This window comes from Camelus bactrianus, chromosome 8 (assembly GCF_048773025.1).
Source record: "Camelus bactrianus isolate YW-2024 breed Bactrian camel chromosome 8, ASM4877302v1, whole genome shotgun sequence".
Lineage (NCBI taxonomy): Eukaryota > Metazoa > Chordata > Mammalia > Artiodactyla > Camelidae > Camelus > Camelus bactrianus.
Genome location: NC_133546.1, coordinates 63,925,211 through 63,952,921, shown reverse-complemented (window position 1 = coordinate 63,952,921; position 27,711 = coordinate 63,925,211). Strand labels below are relative to the sequence as shown.

General features: G+C 35.8%; 1 protein-coding gene across 6 annotated transcripts in view; it reads left to right on the top strand.

Moving 5' to 3' along the window:
• DOP1A (DOP1 leucine zipper like protein A) overlaps window positions 1–27,711 on the top strand; it is an 88,558-nt gene that overhangs the window by 48,803 nt on the left and 12,044 nt on the right. For 4 of the 6 annotated variants that reach the window (XM_074368682.1, XM_074368681.1, XM_074368679.1 and 1 more), the window contains 15 exons: window positions 315–548; window positions 5,229–5,850; window positions 6,751–7,025; window positions 8,130–8,282; window positions 10,155–10,255; window positions 11,645–11,904; window positions 13,470–15,459; window positions 16,277–16,421; window positions 16,530–16,712; window positions 18,224–18,349; window positions 21,215–21,349; window positions 23,013–23,068; window positions 24,222–24,326; window positions 27,282–27,348; window positions 27,497–27,641. In XM_074368682.1, coding sequence (XP_074224783.1) covers window positions 315–548; window positions 5,229–5,850; window positions 6,751–7,025; window positions 8,130–8,282; window positions 10,155–10,255; window positions 11,645–11,904; window positions 13,470–15,459; window positions 16,277–16,421; window positions 16,530–16,712; window positions 18,224–18,349; window positions 21,215–21,349; window positions 23,013–23,068; window positions 24,222–24,326; window positions 27,282–27,348; window positions 27,497–27,641 — 4,597 coding nt within the window. The remainder of the gene's footprint in view (window positions 1–314; window positions 549–5,228; window positions 5,851–6,750; window positions 7,026–8,129; window positions 8,283–10,154; window positions 10,256–11,644; window positions 11,905–13,469; window positions 15,460–16,276; window positions 16,422–16,529; window positions 16,713–18,223; window positions 18,350–21,214; window positions 21,350–23,012; window positions 23,069–24,221; window positions 24,327–27,281; window positions 27,349–27,496; window positions 27,642–27,711) is intronic. The other 2 variants (XM_074368683.1, XM_074368680.1) reach the window with 1 other exon arrangement.

Below are 27,711 nucleotides of genomic sequence, written 5' to 3'. Positions count from 1 at the left end.
ATGAGGGTGCTGTGTCAGGTATGATGTTCAGCCTGTTTTGTTTTTAACTGATTGAATTCACTTTTGTTATAATTTCAGTAATATAACAGATAAAACTGGGGTTCTTTTATAATGTATGTTTTGAAGTACTTAAGTTGAGAATTTGGGAATAGAGATTTTATGCCATTAATAATAAATGACCATACATTGTGAACTAAGAGCATGATACATATAAAATGAGTAAAATTATTTCCTTTTTTATATAAATGAAAAATAAATAACATAACTGCGGTTGTCCACTTTATAAACTTTGGTCATTTCACTTTTATTTTCAGGAGACTTATATTGAAATCCAGACAGAACACTTACCCCAGTTGCTGCTCAGGATGGTATCTGCCCTGATAAGCCATCTCCAGACACTGCACTTGTCTGAACTCACAGATTCACTCAGGCTCTGCTCAAAAATCCTTAGCAAGGTTCAACCTCCTCTGTTATCTGCCAGCACTGGAGGTGTGTTGCAGTTTCCAAGTGGAAAGAACAACTCAGTCAAGGAATGGGAAGACAAAAAGGTAGTGTTTTGGCTATTATTTTTATTAGACCAGTTATATTTCTTCAAGACAAAACAGTTTCTTGGTAAAATCACTTACACATAATCATTTAAATGTTCGTGAATCTTTCCTAGATCCAAGTGTTGTGGCAGTAGACCATCTTGTAGTGCAATTTAACTGTCTATATCAACACTTTCCAAAAGAAATATAGTGCAAGCAATAGATATAATTTAAAATTTTCTAGTAGTTACGTTAAAAAAAAAAAGAAACAGGTGAAAATAATTTTAATTACATTTTATTTAGCCTATTATAGTCAATACATTTCAACATGTAATCAATATAAAATTGATGTAATATAAAAAAATTAGTCATGTATTTTACATTCTTTTTTGTACTAAGTCTTCAAAATTCCAGTGTGCATTTTATATTTACAGCCCATTCAAATGCTAAATTTTTATTAGAAACACTTGATCTGTGTTGAATTTCATAAAATTTACATTTGAAAAATTAAATTTACATAACCACATTATTCTCAACATACTTAAAAGTTTTCTCATAACTAAATTAAGTATCACTTTTTAAATTCTAATTAAAATTAATTGAAATAAAAAATTTAGTTTCTCTTGTCAGGTCGGCCACATTTCAAGAGCTCAGTAGCCACATGTGGCTAGAAGCTATCATACTAAACAGGAGTTTCTAATCTTAAGTTTATTGGTCCTTTTCATATATACACTAAACTTTTGACATGTTCTTCAAGTCCAGAATCTTTTTGCTTTCCTCAGTCTTCCAGATTATTAATGCTTACTTTATGAAGTTGAATAGAATTGTAACACTGTTGACCCTTGAACAACACAGCTTTGAAATGAGTGGGTCCACTTCTATGCAAATTTTTTTTCAATAAATATATTTGAAAATTTTGTGTAGATTTGTGACAATTTGAAAAAACCCTCAGATGAATGCACAGCTAGAAATACCAAAAAAATAAGAAAAAGTTAAGTATGTCACGAATGCAGAAAATATATGTAGATATACATACAACATACAAAATATACATTAAGTGACTGTTTATGTTATCAGTAAGGCTTATGGTCAATAGTAAGCTTTTAGTAGTTAAGTTCGGGGAATCAAAAGTGATATGTGGATTTTTGACTGTATAGGGAGTTGACACCTCTAACCCCTGCGTTGCTCAGTGTTAACATAAATTTTAATGTTTGGCACTAGTAACATATTTGAAAATCTATGAAACAGTCGTGGAAAAATCAACAGTTTAAAAGCTTTCAGGTTTATAATATTATAGGACTTCTTAGTAAATATTAATGAAAACATTCATGGAATTAGGTAATTACATTGAATTCAGACACACGGGCAGTATGTTAAAACAAAGATTTAAAAATTTCTAGCCTGTTTGGTTCATTACCTAAATCCTGGGTTAATGTAGTTGCCCTTACTTTTCTTCAGTTGATTTTTAATTTTTTTAGCCAGGCTAAATATATTATCAAGATGATTTCATACAGTCTTTTCCATGAAGTCTAAACCCTAAAGTGTTTTTTTTGGACCTTCTAAATATATTGGTTTTCATCTTTGATCAATTTAAATATATCCCAGGATTATCCTACATAAACTAAAATTAGTCTGTCTTATTTTCCTTTCTACCTGCTTATTATTTATATGTGATATATATTGACTTGTTGGACAATTCATTTTGCTGTGCTGTTTGTCCTTAATTTATGCCTCTAGGATCTTCTCAGAAATAAAACTAAAATAGATATGAACTTTTATTACTTTGATTTTTATTTATATGAGATTATTGAGAACAGGGAAAGGACCTCAGCATTCTCTCAATAGTATACTCAAGTATGTGAATATTTACTATGTAAAAAACATCCGGAGACACTTTATTGATTGTTACAGGTAAGGTAAATGGGAACACCCATTTATGTTAAATGAAGGACAATTAAATAATATACTTTTTTTTAACATAATGGTTTATTAACCTTAGGTATGCCTTCCCCCTCCCCTTGCTTTTATTTTTGTTGCCTGTTCCCAGTGCGTCTGTGTCCTTGTCTATTTTTTACTGAAGCACAGTAGTGTTATCTTCACTAAGATGTCTAAAATTGATCATATTTATCATACTTGAAAACTGAGAGTATTTTCTGTATACCTTTGTTTGAAAGTGTAATTGAAGGAATGATTCTTTCCAAAATTAAAATGTGATTTTGTCTCCACGCACTTAGTACATTTTTGTTAACTCAGTCTATTAGATTTCTATGCCCAAATGTCCAAAACATGTAATTCCTTTCTTTTTCCAAAAATATATTTATTATAAAGTAATCTGAAGCATGGTTATGTAGTTTAGACCATACAGCTTATAAATGTATGCAAGTGTGACTGAATTTATAGTGTGAATTCTATTAATATAATATCATCCATTGTTTTATCACTCTTATATTAAGATTAGTACAGAAATAACAATAATAAGCTAATGACAGTTTTACCGTTTAAATAAGACTTTTTAAAAAATGTATTAATACAAGATTTTTCAAAGGAGAAAAATTGACAATTAAATTCAATTCTGATGGCTGCCTCTAAATTTTGGCATTGTAATATGAAAAATTCTAATGCTGTGATCTGCTATGGTGAAAGGAGCATGACATTTAGAATCATCTAATCTGAGCTATTCTAGTAACTCCTAAGCTTATTTGCTATAACCTTGGTCAAGTTTTGTATTTCACTTCCCTGAGCCTCAGTTTTCTTACCTTTGAAATAGAGAAAACAACCTCTCTTCATTCAGCACCCACTCTGTGTAAGTAGTGGTCAACTAGGCACACCTAGGTGAACTCTGTCCCTCTCAACCCTTTCTTGCCAGTTAGAAGATACACATTAAACAAATAATTGCACATTTAATTACAGTTGTGTAAATGTATGCAGGAAAATACGGAGTGGTAGGAATCTGACCTGGAGTGGGGCCCGAGGAAAGCTTTCTTGAGGAAGGCTTGTTGGAGTGAAGCTCTTGAGGAATGAGGGTGGGGGAGGTAGGAAGACGAAAGCCCTTGACAGAGGAGGGAGCATTTGCAGAGGCTCTTAGGCAGAAAGGAGCACTGTGCAGCTGGCCAGGGGAGGCACTGCTGCTGAGGCAGGTAGGAGCCAAGTCTTACAGAGCCTTCTCACTGTACTAAGGCTTTTATTCTTTATCTTAGGAGCAGTGGGAAGACACTGAAGGGAAAAAGGCAAGTGACATAATCAGATTTGTGTATTAGAAAAATTACTCTGGCTGCAGTGTGGAGTGTGGATCTGAGAAACAGAAATGGATGTGGGGAGACAGACCTGCAGTAGTGCAGGTGAGAGGTGGTGATAATATGTACTAACAAGATGGGGGAGTGAAGCCAGGAATGGATGGATTAGCCCTATATGAGGAGGAAAAATCAATAAGATGTAGTAATGGATAAGTAGGGTAATGAGTGATTACTAACATTTATTAAATGTTTACTAAGTGGCAAGTACAAGGCCTGGTGCTTTATATACAGTGTGTTACTTAATCCTCACTGGATCTGTAAGATTTACGACTTAGTCATCTCAGTTACATTGATTTGGAAACCAAGGTTTGGAGAACTTAAATAACTTGCCAAGCTGGAAAGTGGCAGAGCCTTAGCTGACTCAAGGCCAACACCCTTGACTGAAATAGATATAGGAAAAGTGGAGAGGAGAGGTGGATAAGGTACCAAGAATCACTCCTGGGTTTGTGCCTTCCTGGTATGATGACTGTGGGGTCATTCACTGAGGCGGGAACACTGCATGAGGCCAAGTTTTGTGGCAGCAGAGCATTTGGTGTATATCTCCAATGATCCTCCAAAAGATCACTTTTTAGTGATCTTACTCAGATTCAAATTATGCTCTGACACAGTGATCCAAGGAGTTTGTGATACGTACTTTTGTTTGCTTAAACCAAGCCAGAAAATAGCCTTGATGATTGTACTCATCCTGTCTTTATGGAGAGGGAAAGTTAAGCCATTCCAGCTCTGTTCTACTTCAGTAGCTGGTTCATTTTTTGTTTATATTGTAATTAATTGTCTCTTCTCCTCTAGATCATAAACAATTCCTTTTATTCCTGGTACCTGATATGGCACAAAATGTGGGTTCAGTAATTGTTCATTGGAAGAATGTAAGATTAAAAGCAAACATTTAAATACTATTTTACATATTTCAGACAGAAATTTCACATTCATATTCCTGGAGAGAAGACATATTCGATTTCATGTGTAGTTTTTAAAATGTCATTTTTTAGCCTTACATATCTTATTTCATGCATTGTTTAGACGTTAGGAAAGTGATTTCATGAAGTAGATTGAATAAATTGTTAGTAGTTTGAAAACAAGGATATAGATCCTAGAGATTTCTATATATACACATTTTGTCCTCAAGAACCTAAGCCTAAACTATTTGTATAGTGAATAATAAATATTGAATGACTTAATATATTAATTAGAACCATATCAGTATTTTTTATCGTACATATATGAATCAGTTGTAGAAACTGTTAACATTCAACCAAATAATGTAGATTAAGTTGTGAAACGTGAATTAAAAGTTGTGAATAAGTCTAATCTGAAACTGACTTCTCTCAAAACATGACCATTTTTAATTTTTAATTCCTAAGATATACATCTAGCTACTCAGCCTTTTGCTCTTTTTAATCTCTACCAGGTATCATCAGTGTCTCTTGAAAATCCTAGTGAAGTGTTTGAAGATGGAGAAAATCCACCAAGCAGTCGATCATCAGAGAGTGGGTTCACTGAGTTTGTACAGTATCAAGCAGACCGAACTGATGACACGGACAGAGAACTGAATGAGGGACAGGGGGCAGCTGCCATCCCAACTGGTAGCACATCCTCCGAGACAGAAACGGCCTCCACTGTGGGATCTGAAGAAACTATCATCCAGCCGCCTTCTGTCGTCACTCAGGGATCAGCCTCCCAAAGTGGGAAGACAGCCCAGAAAACTGCAATGCAGTGCTGCTTGGAGTATGTCCAGCAGTTTCTCACCAGACTTATCAACCTCTACATCATTCAGAGTAACTCTCTTTCTCAGGCTTTGGCTACAGAGCATCAAGGGGAGCTCAGTCGAGAGCAAGGAGAGACCTTGAAATGGGACAGGGATTCACATGGAGATGTAAAAGAGAGAAACATAAGTAAACAAAAAACTTCAAAAGAATACCTTTCTGCCTTCCTTGCTGCCTGTCAGCTCTTCCTGGAGTGCTCAAGTTTCCCAGTTTACATTGCTGAGGGAAACCATACGTCAGAGTTACGTTCTGAAAAATCAGAGACTGGTAAGGTCATTTCTGTTTTATTTCTTTTTAAATACTTTCTATGGCACGTTTTTTTGTTTTATTTTGTTTTTTGTTTTCTTTTTAAGGAGCACTCAGATAATAAAACTGGGTTTTTTCTTTTTTTAGCCAGTTAATTTTTGAAAGTTATTTTAATTTGTTGATTTTTTAAAATGAAATACTGTCATCATGGGGACATTGATATGTTGGAAAATTTTGTGATTTTGATGTCTTTCACAGTTTTCTTGTAAATGAGCAGAAGGTAAGGAAATTAATTCCTTTCTCTGGAGAAAAGTAACGTAACATTTATATCTACTGATTTCCTTTATTATAACTAGCATCATCCCTGTTTGCCTTCATTTAAATTTACGTATGTACACACATAGTGCAGTGAGTACTGCATCATGCTTATTAATTAATATACTGTTTTTCAGGACAGAAAGTTGGTTGTATGACTTGGCATAAGAAAAATACATATTAAAGTTTATTTGCACATACTAACTACTGTACATAAAATAGATTTAAACAACAAGGGATAGAAATGTATAGTACCTACTGTATAGCATGGGAAACTATGTTCAATACCTTGTAATAGCCTATAATGAAAAAGAATATGAGAAGGAATATATATATATGTAAAACTGAAACACTATGCTGTACACCAGAAATCAACACAACATTGTAAACTGACTATACTTTAATTTAAAAAAAAAGTTTATGAAATTCTTGTTGCTCAATTTTCTTACAGCTCTAGTCTAGGTGAGAAACCACGGTTTTGTTAACAGATCAAGGCTTAAAAGTGTTAGGTAGAGGTGCTTTGTTTTTTGAAATTAACTTGGAAGTGAGGGTATGTAGGAAAGGTTTAGCGTAATGAGCTCTGTTGGCTTTCTTCTTCCGTTTCAGACTGGGAGCATGTGCAGCCTCCACTGTGGCTCCAGACTCTGATGAATGCTTGCAGCCAAGCAAGTGATTTCAGTGTGCAGAGCGTTGCTATTTCACTTGTCATGGACCTGGTAGGATTGACTCAGTCTGTGGCCATGGTCACGGGGGAGAACATCAACAGTGTGGAGCCCACACAACCCTTAAGTCCAAACCAGGGAAGAGTAGCTGTGGTTATTAGACCTCCCCTCACTCCCGGCAATCTGAGATACATAGCTGAGAAGACTCAGTTTTTCAAGGCAAGTTCTAAGAAATACGTACATGACTAAGATGACACTTGATCTCCTTTACTTAGCAGAGATTTTAAAGATGACGATCAGGCTTAACTGAACCCCTCTTAATATCATACCATATAGGGAAAGATACCACACTTGATCAGCACTGCTTTGCCAATCTTGTTCCCAGTTCTGTGAGGAGAGAAAAAGATGAGCGTGAGGGGAGTGTGAGGGTCAAGAGGAAAGCTCATTTACACAGTAAAATGTATTTCCAGATAAAGAGGTTGTGACACTTCTGCTTTTCATAGAGGACAAGCTCGGCTCTCCAGAACTCCCAGGAAAAGTTTCTCTCAGTTATCTGATTATTCTTCGTGATGCATGATGTCATTCAGAAAAAAATGCAGTCTTTGATTCGTATCGCAACAGTACATATGATATCCTCTACATAGAAAGAACATCAAGTATATTTGACTTAAGCAATTAGATTCTTGATATATACCCATTAAAAAAAATTTCTTAATATGATTTCAAGTCATTGTGCCCCTCCAGAGAGCTCCCCCTGCTAGGTTAGAGTTGGTTTCTATAATACTGTGGTGGTGAACCCTAAAGATCGTTGGATTTTTGTTAATGCTGTCATAGATCATTAAGTTGGGTTAACACACATAGCACTGAAATACATACAGCCTCTTTTATACGTTATAAGTAGTTTAGGTATTTGGACTATGAATTATGTTTTACTTTGCAGCATGTAACTATAAACATTAAATTGCCTTCAGTGTGGGATTTATATCCTCTTAAAGAAAATGTATTCCAGCATCACTTTACTAAACATCACTAAAATAGTGAAATGGGTCTTATCTGGGGCCTGTAAAAACTGCTTACATATCTGATGTTTAAAATAAATTTAATTAAAGGACTATCATAAGAGGTTCTAAGAGCTTGGATGACCAGAAAGTGGGCAGATGGAAAGCTACACTTTTAAATCTCATTCCAGTGGCAAAACAAGTAATAAAGACCTTCTAGGCCTGGCAGTCAGAGGCTTGTTTGTACTTAATAGGAAATGTTTGTTTAATAAGTTTTCATTTACAGTTTTGTAACACTGACTTTTACTTTTTTTTTTTTCACTAGCATGTAGCTTTAACTTTGTGGGACCAGCTGGGAGACGGGACGCCTCAGTACCACCAGAAGAGTGTGGAACTGTTTTATCAGTTACATAACTTGGTTCCTTCTTCAAGCATCTGTGAGGATGTTATAAGTCAGCAGTTAACCCATAAAGATAAGGTGAATTCTCCTCTTCTTATCCTGTGCCCACCCTACCCCCGTTCCCATTGCACTATCAGGTAAATTATTGAAACTCTAGGAAAATTTCTGCATCTAGTATCTGAATAAGACACAACATAACTTCATTCAGAGTGATCGTCATATCTTTTTCAAATAAATATATTACATTCATTTTAGAGGAAAGTTCTTTACAAAAGTATCAGTAATATGAAAAATCAAGCAACCCAAAATCAATTATTAGGTTTATTTCTTGGCTCAGGATGCCAGTTGTTGGGTAGTGATGATTAAAGTTGTCGCTGGTCCAAGCTCTTGGGTCGTTTAAAGATGTATTCAGTGGCCTCAGTTATGGAACTGATGAATACATCAACTCACGTATATGAAATGGAATAATGTGTGTTAAGTTACATTTATAAGCTATAGAATGCTAATATGTGATACTATGTTATTTGCATTATAATAAGTATCCAAATAAGGATTTTGTATCCTAATGTATATAAAATGATATAAAAGTCAGAGTAAAGATGGCTGAATTATAAGTGGGCTTGAGAAGAAGTGTCATCATTGTGATTGACCTATTCAGAGTAACTTAATGAATTTTATGGTCTTCCTGTGTCTGCTCTCTTAATATAAATCAGAGATTTTATTAAACAGCTTTTAGGAGTGGATTGCCCTCATTTTTAAAAATTCTGAATGCTTGTGAGTTTGAATGGGCTGTTTTCAGAAAGACGTTGTGCTGAGTACATGAAGCATTTGGCAAGGGGAAAGTGGCAAATGAAGGAGTAAATGAGAAAAATGAAAAGTTTATTCCAAGAAAGATGTCAAAATTCTAATTCTGCTTCAACACATTCTTTCAGAATTGTTCAGAAAATTTTAAAGCTTTGTAATAATTTGTTTTATGTTAGTTATAAATCTAGGACAAATTACATACTTGTTTACTTGTATAACATTTCATTTTTAAAGAAATGTTGAGTTCTGAGTAAGGATATTATACATCCATGAAAAAAATTAAAATACCTTTTATTACTTACTTTTTTTCTTTTTAATGTGTTTGTATTGGTTTATGTACAAACACAGGCTTTATAGGAAAAGCATTTCTTAGGCTCACAGAAGAAGCAAGCACTCTAATCTATCACAAACAATTTAGCCTTCAGGTAAAAGATTCCTGATTTCGGGGATCTTTTACTTGAAGGATTCTACAAATGCTAGAGAAAGACTATAAAATTTTGGATAATATCACAATTTCTACTTGATTATATATTAATGCATGTTCCTTATCTAATACCAAATGCTAGTCTTTCTAAATAACTTATTTTTATAGCATTCGATCCATTGTTATCCTAATACTTAATCCTTTTCAAACAATTCCAAAAGTGATTTAATTTTTTTCTTGAAGAGATTATTTTTTTAGGTGTTTAAATTTTTAATCTAACCAGTTTTATAAGTAATGACAAATTCATGGGGATTAATGTATAATTTCTGGGAGCAAAAGTAAATTTTATAGTGCCATAAATCAGCTTTGGCTACTATGTATTTATATTAAAATGGGAGGGGGAGGCTTCCTATACTCAAGATATCATAACATGCACACTTATTAGTTCTTTCCATTCCCTGTTAGAAGATAACCTAGTAAACTGATGACCTAGTCTAAACTAAATAATAGTTTATGTGGCAGCATATGATCCTTTAGGTTTAATATTTCTGTATATGTTAAGTATTTTCTACATTTCTACTTCCATAAAAAATATGGCTTATTTCATTGTGTAGTGGAGTACTGTGAACATGAACATAATACTCTGTCTTAAACAGCTACTTTGATTTTACTAACAGCAGTTAATAAAGAATAATAAAACAATCTCTCATATTTGTCGTCAGAAAATAAGGATGGAGGCACATGCAAAGTTTGCAGTTCTTTGGCATTTAACGAGGGACCTCCATATAAACAAGTCTTCATCCTTTGCAAGATCTTTTGACAGGTTGGTTACACTTTATATTCAGATATTATAGTCAGATACCTTAATGTTTCTTTTTTTGGGAATCCTCTGGCTAGTTTCCCTAGGGTAGAGCAGTTTGCAAGTTTTATAAAGAGAATTTATAAATTATTTTAAAAAATCTAAGCTATATTAAAATGCATGGCATTTTCATAATCTGACAGATTTTCCCCTCCTAGCTCTGAAGCACCCAGTGCCCCTTTTCACTGGATGACTTCATCAAGTTTCTGCTATGTGCCAGGTGCCACTCTAGGTGTCAAGGATACAGCAATAGATACAGCCTTCTTGAGTGTATGTTCACATGCAGTGAAATTTCATATAAACAGTAGCTTGTATAAGTGTTTCTCTAGCAATTATTCTCGATCTTCTGCCTGAGCCAGACTGATTAAAATCTACAGCTAAAATACTGACAAACCCTCTTCCTTGGATTCAGAGAACCTGTAGCCAGCTGCCTGAGAGTGGTTCTGCTGTTTGTCTAGACCACATAGATGACTCATAACACAAATATGAGATTTGCAGTAACTTCTGAGGAGATGCCATTTATAGATAGATTTACATACATTGGCAAAAGATAGCAGGCTCACCAGCAAGTCTCAGAGAGGTGGCTCCAAATGTAACTATGCTTAAAGCCCCGCCCAGGATCAGATTGGATGTTACTTCAACTGGTGATTTTCAAACAGCATTACCATTTTAAAATGATCTGCTATTGAACCCCTATAATGAACTGGGCCCCAGGCCAAGGTGCTTTACAAATACCATCTCTAATTTAATGACTACCTTTCCTCATCATATAAGTGAGGCAATGAAGCCCCAATGATGTTAAGTGATTTGCACAAGATCATCCTACATGAGGTAAAGTAGATGGCCCAGATTTGACTCTTGGGTTTTCTGATTCCAAACCATAACTCCCCACCTTTCACAGGTCTTTCCTGGAATTAAGCACATCACTTTGATCATAAGGAGAATGAGAGCAGAGGAGCATGGACCAACATAGAAGTAGTTTTGACTTACAGGGAGTCTAGTGTTTGGTGATATGAACAGTAATATGTTGCTAAAAGAAGACTAATTCTCTCAGATTTTCTTTCTGTTCTTCATTATTTATCTTATAAAAATGTTGTATATGAAATTTCAAAAAACACAAGTATATAAAAAAGGAAAGGACTATTTTCTCCTTTCTCATTGTATCTTCTGAAAGTAGAGATTAAGATTATTAAAATGCTGTGGTCAAAAGATATTCTGAAGTGTAATTACTTTAAAATAGTTAATTCAAAATAAGAAACACAACTTATAATAATGTTAATTTCAGAGCAATTAGAGTATTAGAATTAAAGTAGGTGTTTTGTTCTTTGTTTTAATTATTGGTATTTATTGTAGGTCACTGTTCATCATGTTAGATAGCCTTAACAGTCTCGATGGTTCTACTAGCTCTGTGGGACAAGCCTGGCTGAACCAAGTCCTACAAAGACATGATATCGCGAGAGTTTTGGAGCCATTGCTATTGCTCTTGCTTCACCCCAAAACTCAGAGGGTTTCAGTGCAGCGTGTACAAGCAGAACGTTATTGGAATAAGGTTCCCTGTTATCCTGGAGAAGAGAGTGACAAGCATTTCATGCAGACTTTTTCCTGCAATAATGGTGAATATCACATGGAAGTAGAACAACTTTATCTAGGATTAAATTATTAAAAATAAATTGTGAGAGGCGAACACAGCAGTGATTGTCAAGAGACTCAAACGTGAGAATTTCTCCATGGGTTTATTTTCTCCACTCTGCGTACACTAGCAGCGCTCACGTGGGCCATGTCAGAATGTACCCCATCAATGACCATCTTAGAGAACTTGGATCTCTGTTTTTAGTTGACTCTTTCAGGGAAGGAATCAGCACAACTCTGATCAGAAATATTGTTCAGTTTTAACAAATAACCTTTAGAATTTATAATCCTGGTCCTGCAAGGCTCTATAGATACTTCACTGGGAATTTATAGTAGCTTATAATGCACCTTTATACTTCACGTGTTATTTTCCTCATCTGTGCAGTGGAAATGATAATACCCACCTCTCAAGGCTTCACTGTGAATGTTGGATGTAGTTATGTTTGTGACATTTTTAGTGCAGTGACTGGCATATCATAAGTGTTTGATAAATATTCACTATTATTAGAATAGAGTCCACACTTCATAAATTGTCAAATGATGTCCTCTATAAAACATTGATAATGGCCCCTTAGATAAGTGTACCTTGGGGACAAAAGACTCAATATTTCATTTGTATCTTTTGTCAAATAACACTGTGAGGTCAGTAATAAAAAGGTCATTTTACTCAGCAGGCAGCTGATGCTTAGAAGGCTGTGGCTTTCTCAGAGTTCAGCGCTGGTACATGATGAGGCTAGGACTGAACCGTCACGCTGCTACTTCATCTCTAGTGTGTTTCTGCAGAGCCTTGATTCCTTCCTCCGGCTTCCTCTCCACTGCTTTCCCTGAATCCTCTAAGAACACTCTCTACCCTGCTTATTGCCAGGACTTCTTTGTGTTAGCACTTTGCCTGCCATGGTTCCTGCCTGTCTGCTGAATTCTCACCATTCCCCTGAGAGCATTCTCAGGCCTCACCTGTCATGTCATGATGCTCTCCTTGAATTTGAAGCATCTGATTTTGCACTACTTGTATGGAGCTAAGCCTTCTACCTTTTCTAAAAGAATGCCATCAACATAGTATGCCCCTCAAAAAGTACAGAGATGGATAAATGTCTATGACCCCTTACTAATTTTAAACTCCTTAGAGAGAACAGTGATGTCTTTACTTTCCCTTACCCTTCTCTCCTGGTTTAGGGTCTTACTCAAACTAGATAATTTTTAAATGGATGTTGAATTTTATTAAAATCAAAGAGATTATTATTTATATATTAATGATATACTAAACTATTTTAAAAGGTTGTCTTATTTGGGGATAAGGGCAAAGTTTTATATTATCTGTGTTAAATGTGCTGTTCTAATTCAGTTGAATAATGGGCCTTCTATTGTCTATTAAATTCTAGTTAAGTCATCTGTATAATTTTCTAACTTAAGAGGTCAAATATTAAGAAATATTTTAATAGGAAAATGTAAGGAGATAATGAAAATAATGATTAAAAATCTTGTTGAGTCTACATTTCAATTATTTTAATATATTTTATATTTTTTCTTTACTCTTTTTCTCATATGCTAGTAAGCCAGGTACAACTCATTGCATCTAAAGGAAGTGGTGAAAAGACACTTACCATGGACGAAATAGAGAACTTCAGTCTTACCGTGAATCCATTAAGTGACAGATTGTCCCTTCTGAGTACCAGCAGTGAGACAATTCCAATGGTTGTATCTGAGTTTGATCTTCCAGACCAACAGATAGAAATACTTCATAGTTCTGACTCTGGATGTTCACAGTCCTCTGCTGGAGACAACTTGAGTTATGAAGTTGATCCTGAAAACGTGAATGCCCAAGAGGACACCCACATGCCAGACGCAAGCTCCCCAGATGATGATGTTCAGCAGGTCGTGTTTGACCTGATATGTAAGGTCGTAAGTGGCCTTGAAGCAGAATCCGCATCTGTGACATCTCAGTTAGAAGTTGAAGGTATGCCCCCAAAGGACAGTGATGCAGATCCAGGCGAGGAGGTAATGAAAAGTGAAGATCAGTCTGCTCAGCAGAGCCAGAGTGCTATGCTGAGTAACGAAGGTTCTCCATTTCTGTCTGTGTCCGCAGAGGGAGGCTGTGAGTGTGTGCCGAATGGCATCTCCAGAAATAGCTCCTCACCTTGCATTTCAGGAAGCACACAGACTTTCCATGACTCTTCTGTTGCTTCTGCAGAAACCAAATCTAGACAGAGAAGTCACAGCAGTATTCAGTTCAGCTTCAAGGAGAAATTATCAGAAAAAGTCTCAGAGAAGGAAACAATTGTTAAGGAGTCAGGTAAACAACCAGGAGCAAAACCTAAAGTAAAACTTGCCAGAAAAAAGGATGATGACAAGAAAAAAACTTCAAATGAAAAAGTCAAACAAACCAGTGTATTCTTTAGTGATGGTCTGGATTTAGAGAACTGGTATAGCTGTGGAGAGGGAGAAATTTCTGAAATTGAGAGTGACATGGGTTCTCCAGGATCACGGAAATCTCCCAACTTCAACATCCATCCTCTTTATCAGCATGTGCTTTTGTATCTCCAGTTGTATGATTCATCAAGGACTCTGTATGCTTTTTCTGCCATCAAGGCCATCTTGAAAACTAACCCTATTGCTTTTGTAAATGCCATTTCAACCACCAGTGTAAATAACGCATATACCCCTCAGTTGTCTCTGCTTCAGAATCTCTTGGCCAGACACCGGATTTCTGTTATGGGCAAAGATTTTTACAGTCACATTCCAGTGGACTCAAATCATAATTTCCGGAGTTCTATGTACATAGAAATTCTTATTTCCCTCTGCTTATATTACATGCGTAGCCATTACCCAACTCATGTCAAGGTCACGGCACAAGATTTAATAGGCAATCGAAACATGCAGATGATGAGCATAGAAATTTTGACACTCCTCTTCACTGAGCTGGCAAAAGTCATAGAAAGCTCAGCAAAAGGCTTCCCTAGTTTTATCTCTGATATGTTATCTAAGTGCAAAGTTCAGAAAGTGATTCTTCACTGTTTGCTGTCATCCATCTTTAGTGCACAGAAATGGCATAGTGAAAAGATAGCAGGTAAGAACATGGTTGCTGTGGAAGAAGGTTTCTCAGAGGACAGCCTTATCAATTTCTCAGAAGATGAATTTGACAATGGCAGCACACTCCAGTCTCAACTTCTGAAGGTGCTTCAGAGGCTCATTGTTCTAGAACACAGGGTAATGACTATCCCCGAAGAGAATGAAACGGGTTTTGATTTTGTTGTGTCTGATCTGGAACACATCAATCCCCATCAGCCCATGACTTCCCTTCAGTATTTGCATGCCCAGCCAATCACATCTCAAGGCATGTTCCTGTGTGCAGTGATACGAGCTTTACATCAGCACTGTGCTTGTAAGATGCATCCACAATGGATTGGTTTGATCACATCTACTCTGCCTTACATGGGAAAAGTTCTCCAGAGAGTGGTTGTTTCTGTGACACTACAACTTTGCAGAAATTTAGATAATCTAATTCAGCAGTACAAATATGAAACAGGATTATCTGATAGTAGGTAAGGGCTGATTTTTAATTTTTTTACCCTTGACATTTTTTACATACATGACTGCTTGATCATCTAGAAAGTCAGTCGCAATTTGGGTAAATGAATTAGTGGTTATCATTAGGTTATAAATGGTCTGTTATTTTCACAAAGTAGAAAATTGAGGAAGAGTATCAACAGAAGAATCAAGAGTGGGAAAGAGAAGAAATATACAAACAGGACTCTTTTCTTTTAAGAGCTGAAATTCACTGTGATGCTCTTCTTGACCGAGCTGGCTAAAGTAATAAAAAACTCAGCAAAGGGTTTCCCTGATTTTATCTGTTGTGTTATCTAAGTGCAAATTAACTTCCCACTAAAATTAATTTAAAATAACAGATCTTTTCCCATCTGATTTTATTTCTTATTTTGTATTTTCATGGTTTTGGTGGGGAATTTCATCTGTATCCCCTGATCATGTTTAAATTTAATCTGTCAAAAATTACCCAGATGTTTAATAGACTAACATCTGGTTTGTCTCCTGTATAACCTCAGGCACTAGATGTAAAATATAAGAAAACTACCTGTATCCTTTAATACTTACATGCCTGCCATTGCGTGCTTGCTAGAGATTCACTGGCTGTAAATATTTGTCTATTTTGTGTAGAATTTAGTATCTGGAAAGAACCTTAGTACATTTAGTGTGACTCAAGTTATTTTGTAGAAGAGGATATAAGAGCTCCTAGTTTATTCTTTTAGTCATTTATTTATGTAATATTTATTGAGCACTTAACTGTGTGCCAGCACATACTGGACATTTACTGTTGATAAAGCATGAACTTTTCTTTCACAGAACTTATGTTCAAATGGATACATTTTATTTCAGACCTCTGTGGATGGCATCAATTATTCCACCAGATATGATTCTTACTCTCTTGGAAGGGATCACAGCCATTATCCATTACTGTTTGCTGGATCCTACTACACAGTATCACCAAGTAAGACCACACAAATATTTGACTGCTTTTTAAAAACGATGAGGCCTAGTAAGTCCCCATTTGCAAACTTCAGTAAGTGATAAGTTTTTTTTCCCCTGACTTTAATAGCTTTTGGTCAATGTAGACCAAAAACATCTTTTTGAAGCCCGCAGTGGAATCCTCTCAATCCTCCATATGATCATGTCCTCTGTGACACTGCTTTGGAGCATACTGCATCAGGCCGATTCTTCGGAGAAGATGACTGTGGCTGCATCGGCCTCTGTTACCACTATTAATCTTGGAGTCACGAAGGTTAGACAATTTGCACTTCATCCTGGAAGCTTGAGTCTGTTTGAGGGGGACAGTAAAAGCTCAGTGGTAGAGCGCGTGCTTAGTGTGCAGGAGGTCCTGTGTTCAATCCCCAGTGCCTTCGTTAAGGGGGGAAGAAAGTCTATTTGAGAACATTCCCAAAGATTCTGTTCAGAATTTCTGAATAATTCGAGTAGCATTTGTGGTACTCTACGTGGTTTATGTAATTAGTTATCAAATAATTCTTAAACATTTTATTGAATCACAAAATTCACCCTTTTTAAGTGTATACAATACAGTGATTTTTTTTTAAGTAAATTTACAGACCTGTAGTACTATCAGCACAATTAATATTAGAACATACCCAGCACCGCAGGAAGATTCTTCATGCCCATGGGCGGTCACTCTGCTCCCAGCCCTAACCGCAGTCACTAACCTGTTTTCTTTGAGGTTTATTCATACATGTTATAACTTTGTTCCTTTCTTTAGGACATTTCAGGTTGACATTTTAATGTGCAGAGCTCTCCTGGAAAAGTTTAGCAATATGTACAGAGATCTTTCACTTTCAGTCTTTGACCTAGTAATCTACTTTAGTAATGAATTCTAAGGTAATCAAAATTATGCAAATGTATATATAAATATTCATTATAGCCTTTTAAAATGGCACAAAAAAGAGAGCTTAAACAATAAGGGAATAGTTAAATTATTCTTTCAGTGGTACATTATGTAGCCACTAGTAATCGTGGTTTGAAGAATTAGTGAATTGAAAAGGCTTAAAAATTTAGTGAAATGGATGTTACATAACTGAACAAATTTTATTTCCAATTATGTAAAAAAAAACTTTATCTGTAGAAAAAGGGAATAAAGTTCATCTGTTAACAGTGATTATCTCAGGATGGTGAGGTTAATGGTTGATTTTTAAAAATTTTTTTTCATTCTTATACTCGTAGGTATTTTCCAGATTTTCTACTTTGTATTTAGAGAGAAATTATATCAGTGTTCGAAAGCATGTTACACCATGGCAAGTTGTCAAATTGATATCCCTCAATTACCTAATCTTGTTCCTAGACCTGACTTCCCAAATCTGGGAGTCACGGGAGCACACCTGGCGCTGTGGGAAAGGGTGAAAATCATTAGAAAATTTTAAGTACGGATGTTTGGATTACACTATGCTTTTTGTTTAATTTCACTTAAATATAAACCCTTTTTTAAAGAACTTACATCAAACGTAATTGAAATTTCGTGTTTTGTGTTTTTGTATTACCTCATTGCAGTGAATAGACTCTTGCATTTGTTTGTTTGATAGTTGCCATTATATAAGGGTTTTTTTTTTCCCTTTTGAATTAAAATGACTGTGGTTGAGTCTCTTAACACTATTAGAGTTTCCTCTACCATTATTTAGGTAGTGAAACATACACGTACTATATGTTATTTCAAGAAAAGCTAAAAATGCAGCCTAGTTATTAATGCTTTCATAATTTTTAATTTACTCATCATTTGCTTACTTTTTTTAGAACTTGAGGCAGCAGATCCTAGAATTATTGGGGCCCATTTCAATGAATCACGGCGTTCACTTTATGGCTGCCATTGCATTTGTATGGAATGAAAGAAGACAGAACAAAACTACCACTAGGACCAAGGTATATGTTTAACCATTTGGTATGTTTTGTTTTTTCATTTGATAAGCACATGGTGAGTGCATGCTAATTTCCAGTTCATTAGTTACAGAGGCGCTGGGATGGGCTGAGTAATGGAAGAGCAGCAAGTTTGTCTACAGGTTTAGATAATGATATATTGCCTAAACTTCTTATATATAAAAGGTCTTATGTGAAAAAAGAAATTAGTATGATATTAAAACTGTAGCTATATTTTGCATAGAAATGGGAATATAGTACAGTGTTTTTTAGATGATAGTCATTCAAGGTACAGAGCAAGAATATGGGGAGAAATTTTCATCTGACTAGGTTTTCATTACAACGTGACAGCTTGAATAGTTCATTCCTAAGTGTAATTCATGTATTGTCTTTGACTGGATTATATATGTGAAAATTTTGTTGCTTTGTGGGTTTGAAAGCTCAAAAAAGTATTCTATATTGTAAATACTGACTCATTAGAATATTAAGATTAATAAATAATTTACATTCCTATAAAATAAGACTTGTCTAGCTAAAGGCTTCTGACCTGTTATTTTTGTGTTGATTTCACATAACATGCTGATATCTCTAAAGTAACAAAAATAAACATTCCCACTTACATGACACTATTTTGCATATGAAGATTCAGTAGTAGATAACTACATTGAACAGAATTAAAATCCTGGACTATTTAAAATTAATTAGGCACATGTTGTTTAACATGGCATATTGAACACATGAATTTTTCTCTGCTATCTTCCCAAAAGTGAGCGTAAAAAAATTTTAAACAACAAAACCCACAATGACAAAAAATTGGGAGAGGGAACCATAAAAAAATGAGAAGTATCGACAAAATTTTGCAAAATGAAAAACACTTGTCTGAGTTGTAACTGACTTAGTAGAGCAGAGAAAGCTGATATTTAATCTGTGTTGCTGCAAGAAGGGGATTGACTCCCACTGTAAAACTACAGACAATTTCTGAAAGTAGAAGAAGCAGGTACTTCTAAAAGCAAAGGGTTAGAATGGGGCTGAAATCTGGAGGATTGATGGAAAGTTTATAGTTCCCTTTTTCCCAGCCCAGGCAACCACCCACTTCTCTTACCCTACTGCATCAGTAGGCTAGAGTCAAGTTTACTCTGAAACGTTCATCAAGAGAGGCTCTGGATCCAACGGCACAAGGTTCACACAGGCAGAAATTAGACTTTATGCTGAAAACCTCATTCAGGAGAAGTCTGCATAGTGAAAATGGTAATCAGCCTCACCCCAGCAAGATAGTGGGAAGCTATTATGTCCCTTGGGTAGGAGTTTGAGATAGCTATTGAAGTTTTTGAGTCTCCTAACAACAACAACAACACTAGACTGTTGTCACCACACAGGAAGGCTCACCTGTCCAGTAGTCTTGCACACAAATGCTAAACTTCCCATCACTTTTTAATTTCTTTTTGAAAGAGAATAGTAACATGGTTGTTAAGAGCACAGACTTTGAACAAATCCCTGGGGTTCGAATCCTGACTTCTCACTCACTGGCTGTATGACCTCAGGGTAGCAATACAACTTCATGGGGTTGTGAGAATCAGAAATGTGTATGTATATACACACACACACACACACACACACACACACACACACATACATATACACACAAACACATACATACACACATATACACACACCATATATATATATGTGAAGAAAATATTACACAAAGTGGGAAAAAACAGTATATATATACACACACATATATATGGCACTTAGACCAATGCCAGGCACTTAATAAGCACTCTGTAAATATATAGACATAGTTATATTATTACTACATTTAAATATGAATAGACAGCCAAGGAATACCAGTCACATGAAGAAAGCCTCTAAAAAATAGGCAAAAATCAGAACTAGATAGAGACAGTCAAAAGGAACAATGCAGGTAACAGAAGAAAATGCAAATAATAGTAATGTCCTTCAAGAAGTAAAACCCTATTGCGTCCATGAAATAAGAGATTATAAGAAACAGCACTGCAAAAATTTTAAATTATCTTGAATAGTAAATTTTATAGCAGAAGCAAAACAAAATCAGTTTGAGAGTTAGAAGAAAAAGTAGATAAATTACCAGAAATAGAATGTAAATTTAGAGATACGGAAACTAGGGGAAAGGAGATTAAAAAATTAGGGAAATGATACTGGAGGCTCAATATCTTTTTGAAGAAAGAAAGAATAGAAAAAAATGAGGGAGAAAAATAACTGAGAAAATAGTACAAGGAAATTCCCCAGAAATGAAGGAAATGAGTTTCTACAGGCACTGTGAAAAAGATCTACAGAAAGATTAGCAAGTAACTTCAGAACACTGGAGATAAAAAGGAGATCTGAAAATCTTCTGAAGAGAAAATACTGGTCATATCCAGTGGAATAATGAGAAGATTTGTGAGCACAGGATGTTGATTTAAATGAAATTAAGATGTAACTGTGTTGGGAGGATAGGGAGAAAAGTGTAAGAGAGCTAAGTCTTTGTCTTCTAAAGTAGGAAGTCAGTAGATAATGTCTAAAATTGAAGAAAATATTACACAAAGTGGGAAAAAACAGTAATACTCAGAAATGATAGAAAAGAGCTAAGAGTTGAGCATGGTTGCTTTGGGGCATCTGAAGTGCTAGGGTACTGCTATTTTTTTCTTCAAAGGCTTATTGTCCTATTTGATTTTTTGAAATGATGTACATGTACTATATTGCTAAAAAATAAATGTTACCTAAAGTAGTCAAGGAACATGAAAAGGCCTTTGTGTTGAGAAAAGGCCATAAACTATTCTCTTAATTCTGTGATTTCTCTTAAAAGATGTATATATACACACACATATGTGAATACACTGATGTGTTATCCAGGTTATTCCTGCAGCCAGTGAAGAACAGCTTTTACTAGTAGAACTGGTTCGCTCAATCAGTGTCATGAGAGCAGAAACAGTTATACAGACTGTGAAGGAAGTTTTAAAGCAGCCCCCAGCCATAGCCAAGGACAAGGTAAGAAGAGCTCTTCTTTGCTTTTGTTTACACTTGTATTTCAGAAATAAACCTGGTAGGTAATATATTTTTTGTACACTAACGTCCTTTTAAATGTAGTACAGGTTGCAGAGATGAGTGCCTGTGCCCTAATAAAAATGATTACTGGTACCTGCAGTGACTTGCTGTTGTGATCACCCCTGTGGCCAGTGAGGAGTGGCTCACTGCTCGTAGCTCTCTAGGTGTACATCTCAGGCAGTCAGGAACTGTGGGACCTAATTCCTAGGTGAGATTTTTCTGGTCATGTAAAGGAAGGGCACAGAAGCCAGAGCCTGAGGTCTGTTTATCTCAGCTACCTTTTCACGACTTCTTATTGCTTCCTCTTCGGAATGAATGTCTCAAGCCTGTGAACTCCCCACATATACTTAGTTCTAGTCGGTGTCATTTATTAACCGTGTACAAACCTGTGCTTTGCACGGGGTACCAAAAAATGAGTAACAGTCTGTGCACTCACAGTGCACTGGCTCTAGTTAGGCAGACATAAAATCTATAAATTAGTAAAGTTACGGACTTCTCTGCTTTCTCTGCTCTTTGTTCCAGCAACACTAAGAGGCCCTATTTTCTTAAAAAATATTTACCAACTGCAAACATTAGACTTTAAGCCAATCCAAAATAGACCTAAGCACATCCTTAGCAGAATTATGACACATAACTGAAAAATTTTTTTCTATTGCCTTTCTCTTGAATTGCCAATGGGAAGAGTATACTATTAGCATGTGTGAAGAGCTGGTGTCCTTATTAACTTTTTAATAATTTCCTTACTATTCGGAAATCACTTCTCTGGCATTTGTGGTAGAATTTTAAATTTGCATCTGAAAGCTCAATTCAGCATAATATTTTCATCATCTGCTTGTGCCAGAGACATTGGGCCAAGTGTGAAGGATGTAAAACTAAGTAAGAGCAAATCCTCCACCTGCTAAACTGCTGCCCCTCTGCTCTCAATCTACTGATTCTGAATCCATTTGAAGATACTTGATTTTTCTTTGTCTGGTAAGAGGGGAAACTTTCAAGGCAATAGTTGGTACTGAAAAGTAACAAATGGGGAAATGTCAGTGAACATCAGTACCATTTTCTTGCCTATTACTGATTTCGAAGAATGAATGTTTTATTTTTATTATATGTTATACTCAGCACTGTCTTTAGTTAAAGACTACATTTTAGGCTATTAGGAGTTAGTTCAAATTTGGGACCAACTACACTGTTTTAACAGAAACATGTGGTAAAATAGATTTAAATTCCCATTTTATAAAAAAAAACTCAACCTGATTCAGATAGCACCAGTCAAGCATAGGCTAATTATAAGCATCAACACTATTTTTATTTCAGAGTAAATGGACCATTTAAAAGTAATGACTAGGATATCAACTTTGAATATGGGGATGAGGGGTTGAGAATCTTTTGATTCCTTCTTTCCATTTTCAGCTTTTTAAGTAGCTGTTGTGTTGTATTTTCCCTACTACATGGAAGAGAGCTGTGGGGTTTTTTAATGACAACCAAGTGCTTGATTGTGTTTTCTTTTAATTTTTTAATTTAAAATTGAAAGTAAAATACAGAGAAGTTGCAACTGTGAAAAAGCAAAGGCAGCATTTTTCTTCGCTACAAAACTGATTTCTTTTGTTTATAGAAACATCTTTCTTTGGAAGTCTGCATGCTTCAGTTTTTCTATGCTTATATTCAAAGGTAAGATTACTGATATGGCTCTCTCCTCACTTAATTTAGCAATGTGTGAAAGTTAGGAAATATAGGAGAAAAGCACCTGAATTCTTTCAGCAAGTTGCTTTTTTTCCCCTTTAAAACTGAAAGAATAAATGCTGGAAACAGAAAAACATTGCTTATGGATTTATTAATAAAAGTCATTGGTCTTTTAATGACCCAGTCATGCAAATCCTACAAACTGAAAGACCTAAATGTATTAAAAATACACTGAGTATTAAAACACCGAACTATAAGAAAATCATTTAAATGTAAATGAAAAGCTAAACCCTACTCTTGAAACCATGTCCCTTGTCACTGAATCCATTATTTTGATATAGGTGAACATGTGGTAATCTCCTATGATTTTTTTTTAATGTTAGGAATGATGATGTGAAAATATCTTCTTGTTATGGTACTCCAGTTTTACATTTAGCTGGCATCTGAACAGAAGTTAGTTGATTTGAGTTTTAACAACTTCTTACTCAAGAACCTGAATCTTACTCTTACCTTATAGGGTAATTTCCATTTTAATCATCCAACTTGGCATCAGTTGTGATCTGTGACCAATATTTATAAAGTTAGGTTAAACTGGTTGTGATTTAGAGCAAGGACTTCCTAATATCTGAATTTAGATACGTAGAGGTGTTAGGGTTAAAGTCAGCCTGAAACAAAGATAATCGTAATTTCGTTAGAGATGAGAGACTGATATTCAGGATAGATTGATGGACCTCCAATGAGATAGAGACTGAGAGGTGAACGTAAAAGACCTCATAGAAGAGAGAAGTGGAGAGAATAGGAAAGGGAGTAGGGAACTATGATGTCAGTGATTAAACTGAGATTCATTACAGTTGTATTTAATTTTGAGAGTTCATGTGATTAAAAACTGGTATTTCTATAGCAAAATCTAGGCTAATAAATCACACATGGTATTTTAAATGTGCTTAGTTTTCTTTTCACATGTAATATTAGTAGAAAATATAAAGCTTTTAGAATGTTCCATCACGGTCTATAAAAATTTAGGAAATGTTTCAGAGAAAGTAGTAGAAAATTTTATGGTAAAGGCTGTGGGAAAATATAAAGCAAATTAAAGTTTACTGTGGCTTTCTGTGTATATATACAGACCATATTTATCTTGCAGAATTCCAGTGCCCAGTTTAGTGGATAGCTGGGCATCACTGTTGATACTTCTGAAAGACTCCATACAATTGAGTCTTCCGGCCCCAGGGCAGTTTCTTATACTTGGGTAAGCAATTTCACTTAAAAATATTATTTCCAATGATAGAATAATGTTCATTGTCTAATTGCTGAATAACAGATGTTTTGGGTGACCATGTGATCTTTCTGCCTTCCCAAAGGATTCTCAAGGTACAGAAGTAGATATTTAATATGAGGTGTATTTTAAAAAAAAAAGTGAAGGGTAATGCAGAGGGAACAGTGTGTATTTATACGTACACAGAATGTAAATGTGCTAACATAAAACTGTTGCATGAGTAGTTACTTAGGAGAAAGTGTGGGATTGAAAGGGGCAGGAGTGCGTGGGAAGGCGGAAGGGGAACTTCATAGAGGAGGATCATTTGAGTTCAGGGCCCTGAACGTAAACAGGCTTGGAAAAGTCATTTTCTCTCTGCGTTTTGTTGTTTTCTGATCTGTGTTAGTAATTTGCGTGATGATCTGGTAAATTCCAGTCACTCTTTCTTAACTCCAACACCACAATGTCATGGACAATGTCTTCTGCTCTCCATTATTCTTGGTTTCTAGTATGTCCCCAAGAAATATTTGCTCAGTGAATGGAGGTAGTGTGAGCAGGAAGGGAGGGGTACACTGGGCAAGGTGCTTTGTCTGCTTTGGCTATGGAGTAGGGCACAGCCATGGAATGCGGGTGGATGGAAAGGGAGATAGGAGCTAGAATGCGGAAGGAGTTTGCAATTTAGTTAAGAAATTTGGTCTTGGATGGGGGTGGAAGTCATTGCAGGTTTTGAGGAGAGACATGACTGGCAAGTTAGTAGTAGAGTGGATCAGAGGGGAAAGACGATGGACTAGGAATTCTGGTGGGAGGTAGGAAGTTTGGGTGCTGTTGAAGATGAGACTGAATTAACAGGACAGAAAAAGAAGGAAAGAGGCCAGCAAAGGATATAGAAAAGCAAACATCAGAAAGTTCACACCTATAGTTTGAAAAGAACTACTTAAGACATAAGAGGGGAAGGAAAGGGAATAAACTTTTCTCCAGCCTGTTTACATTACCGCATACGGTCAACATGTTATCACACTGAATGGATGTAAATTCAGCCATGTGCAGAGAACTTGGACCTTTTAGTCAACCTCTGTAGCTTTGATGGTGATTTTATATATGTAGTTGTGTGATTCTAGATACAGAGGCTTAGCTTCTCTGTTGTCCTTAAGGAAACTAGTGATTCTGGTTTGGCAACCAGTGGTGTAGAAAATGTTGAGGTGGAGGGGAGGGAAGGGACGGGTTCTTTTGTAAAGTTGTCTAAAGTTTTCTGGTAGATGTGGGAAGGTAGTCTTCCACGAGGAAGCAGAGGGGAGATGGAGGGACAGTGATGAGGGCTGGAGGAGAGCGATCACCCTACAGAAGGTGAGGAGCCCTGTGTGCCCAGCCCAGCCCAAGTGAGCTCTACCGTCCTGCTCACGAGTGTCGGGGATCATGATGATCCCTAGACATCATTCTGTTTTCTAAATCAAAATGTTAAAGGAGTTTTAGACGTTGAACGTTTAGTGAAAAGAGCAGTGGACTCTGCAATTCCTGGACGAAGGTTAAGATAACTAGTGTGTATGGTAATTTTAGTGATGAGAGATAACTGTAAACACTGGGAATCAAACAACATTCTCATAAGATTTTTGATTCTTACCTTCTGATCTCCAGTTCTAACCCTCATCTCTGAGACCTCGGGTACGTCAGTAAAATTCTCCATGGCTATTTTCCCATCTGTCAGGCCAGAATGATAGTACCTGCCTTACCTACCTCTGCATTGTTGTAAGTCTCAACAAGGGACTATATGGACACTTCTTTGAATCATCACAGATACCCTGCTGGCTAATTTCATTAAAAATTAAAGCCATGTATTACGACTTTTAGCTTCTCCCCCACAAGATTTTACTGTTTCCTCATCCATTTTTTTCTTTCTTTCTTGTTTCTCAGATAATGAAAGCTCCTACCTCCTTCTCAGTGTGTGTATACTCTTGAGTGTTTAAATTAAAATTTGGACATTTTCAGATATACTAGAAAATTATATTTTTTAATTTCTGGTGGTTTAATTTTTCCCCCAACCATTCCACTTATCCTCTAAAATTTCCTAATTACAAAATAGAGGTCAATGTGATTGTTATTCAGTGTAACTTTACATATTACTTTGGAAATAATTATGCATATAATTTATCTTAATAAAATCAAGTCAAGGTGAATACTGAGTGGAATTTTAGCAAACAGTGGAAATGAATTTTTTTCCATTCATGAAGTATTTTTAATCTATTATACATACACACAAGATAAGAAATCATTTTTATATTATAATTTAAGATTGGTGGGGTTTTAGAGTTTTCTTTAAATTTTTTGTTAATGTGTAAAACACATACAGAAACATGCAAATAATAAGTACACAACTCCACGAGTTATTACAAAGTGATATACCAACTGTACAATCAGAAACCTAAATTAAGAAACAGGACACCATATGTCCCCTCAGGTCCCCTCCCAATTAGCTGTCCTTTCCCTTCTCCCCAAGATAACCACTACTCCGACTTCTAACACCACAGATAAATTTTGCCTTGTTTTTGAGCACTAAGTATATGTAAATACCTTATTTTGTGTCTGCTTCTTTCACACAGCACGTGTTTGTAAAATTTATCCATGCAATTTCACATAGCTATAATTTATTCATTTTCATTGTTGTTTAGTATTTCATTGTATGAATATGCTGCAGTGTATCTCTTCTGTTGCTGGACGTTTGGGTTGTTTCCAGGTTTGGATTTTATAAAAAAATGTTATAAATATCCTTGTACAGGTCTTTTCTTGTGTATGTTTATGCATCTCACCTGAGTCACAGGATGCCTATCTATGTAGTCATTAAACATATAAAATAGAAATTGAGGCCACAGAACCACTTGCTCACTGTGAGAAATTAGATCGCATCATTTCTTGACACTAATATTTCCTGCTTGTTTTTCTCTTTGGCCCTCTTAGGGTTTTGAATGAGTTTATTATGAAAAACCCTAGCTTGGAAAATAAAAAAGACCAAAGAGACCTCCAGGTAAGTCGTTCTGAATTGAGAGCTGTTGCCAGAACTCTGTGTTTCTCAGTGCCCTCTAAAATGGGAAGGTCAGGTAAGAGCACCTGTGAAGTTTTGTGTGTGTGCTCGTGTACACACATGGATATATGGTTTCTCCTTGTGTCTTTAGGACGTGACTCATAAAATAGTGGATGCAATTGGTGCAATTGCTGGTTCTTCTTTGGAACAGACAACATGGCTGCGGCGAAATCTTGAAGTTAAGCCTTCTCCCAAAATAATGGTAGATGGAACCAATTTGGAATCTGATGTTGAAGGTATTGATCTCAGACCTTTATGTTTGTGTCTGTAGGCATCTATTCACTAAGAAATTATTGCCGTTAGCAC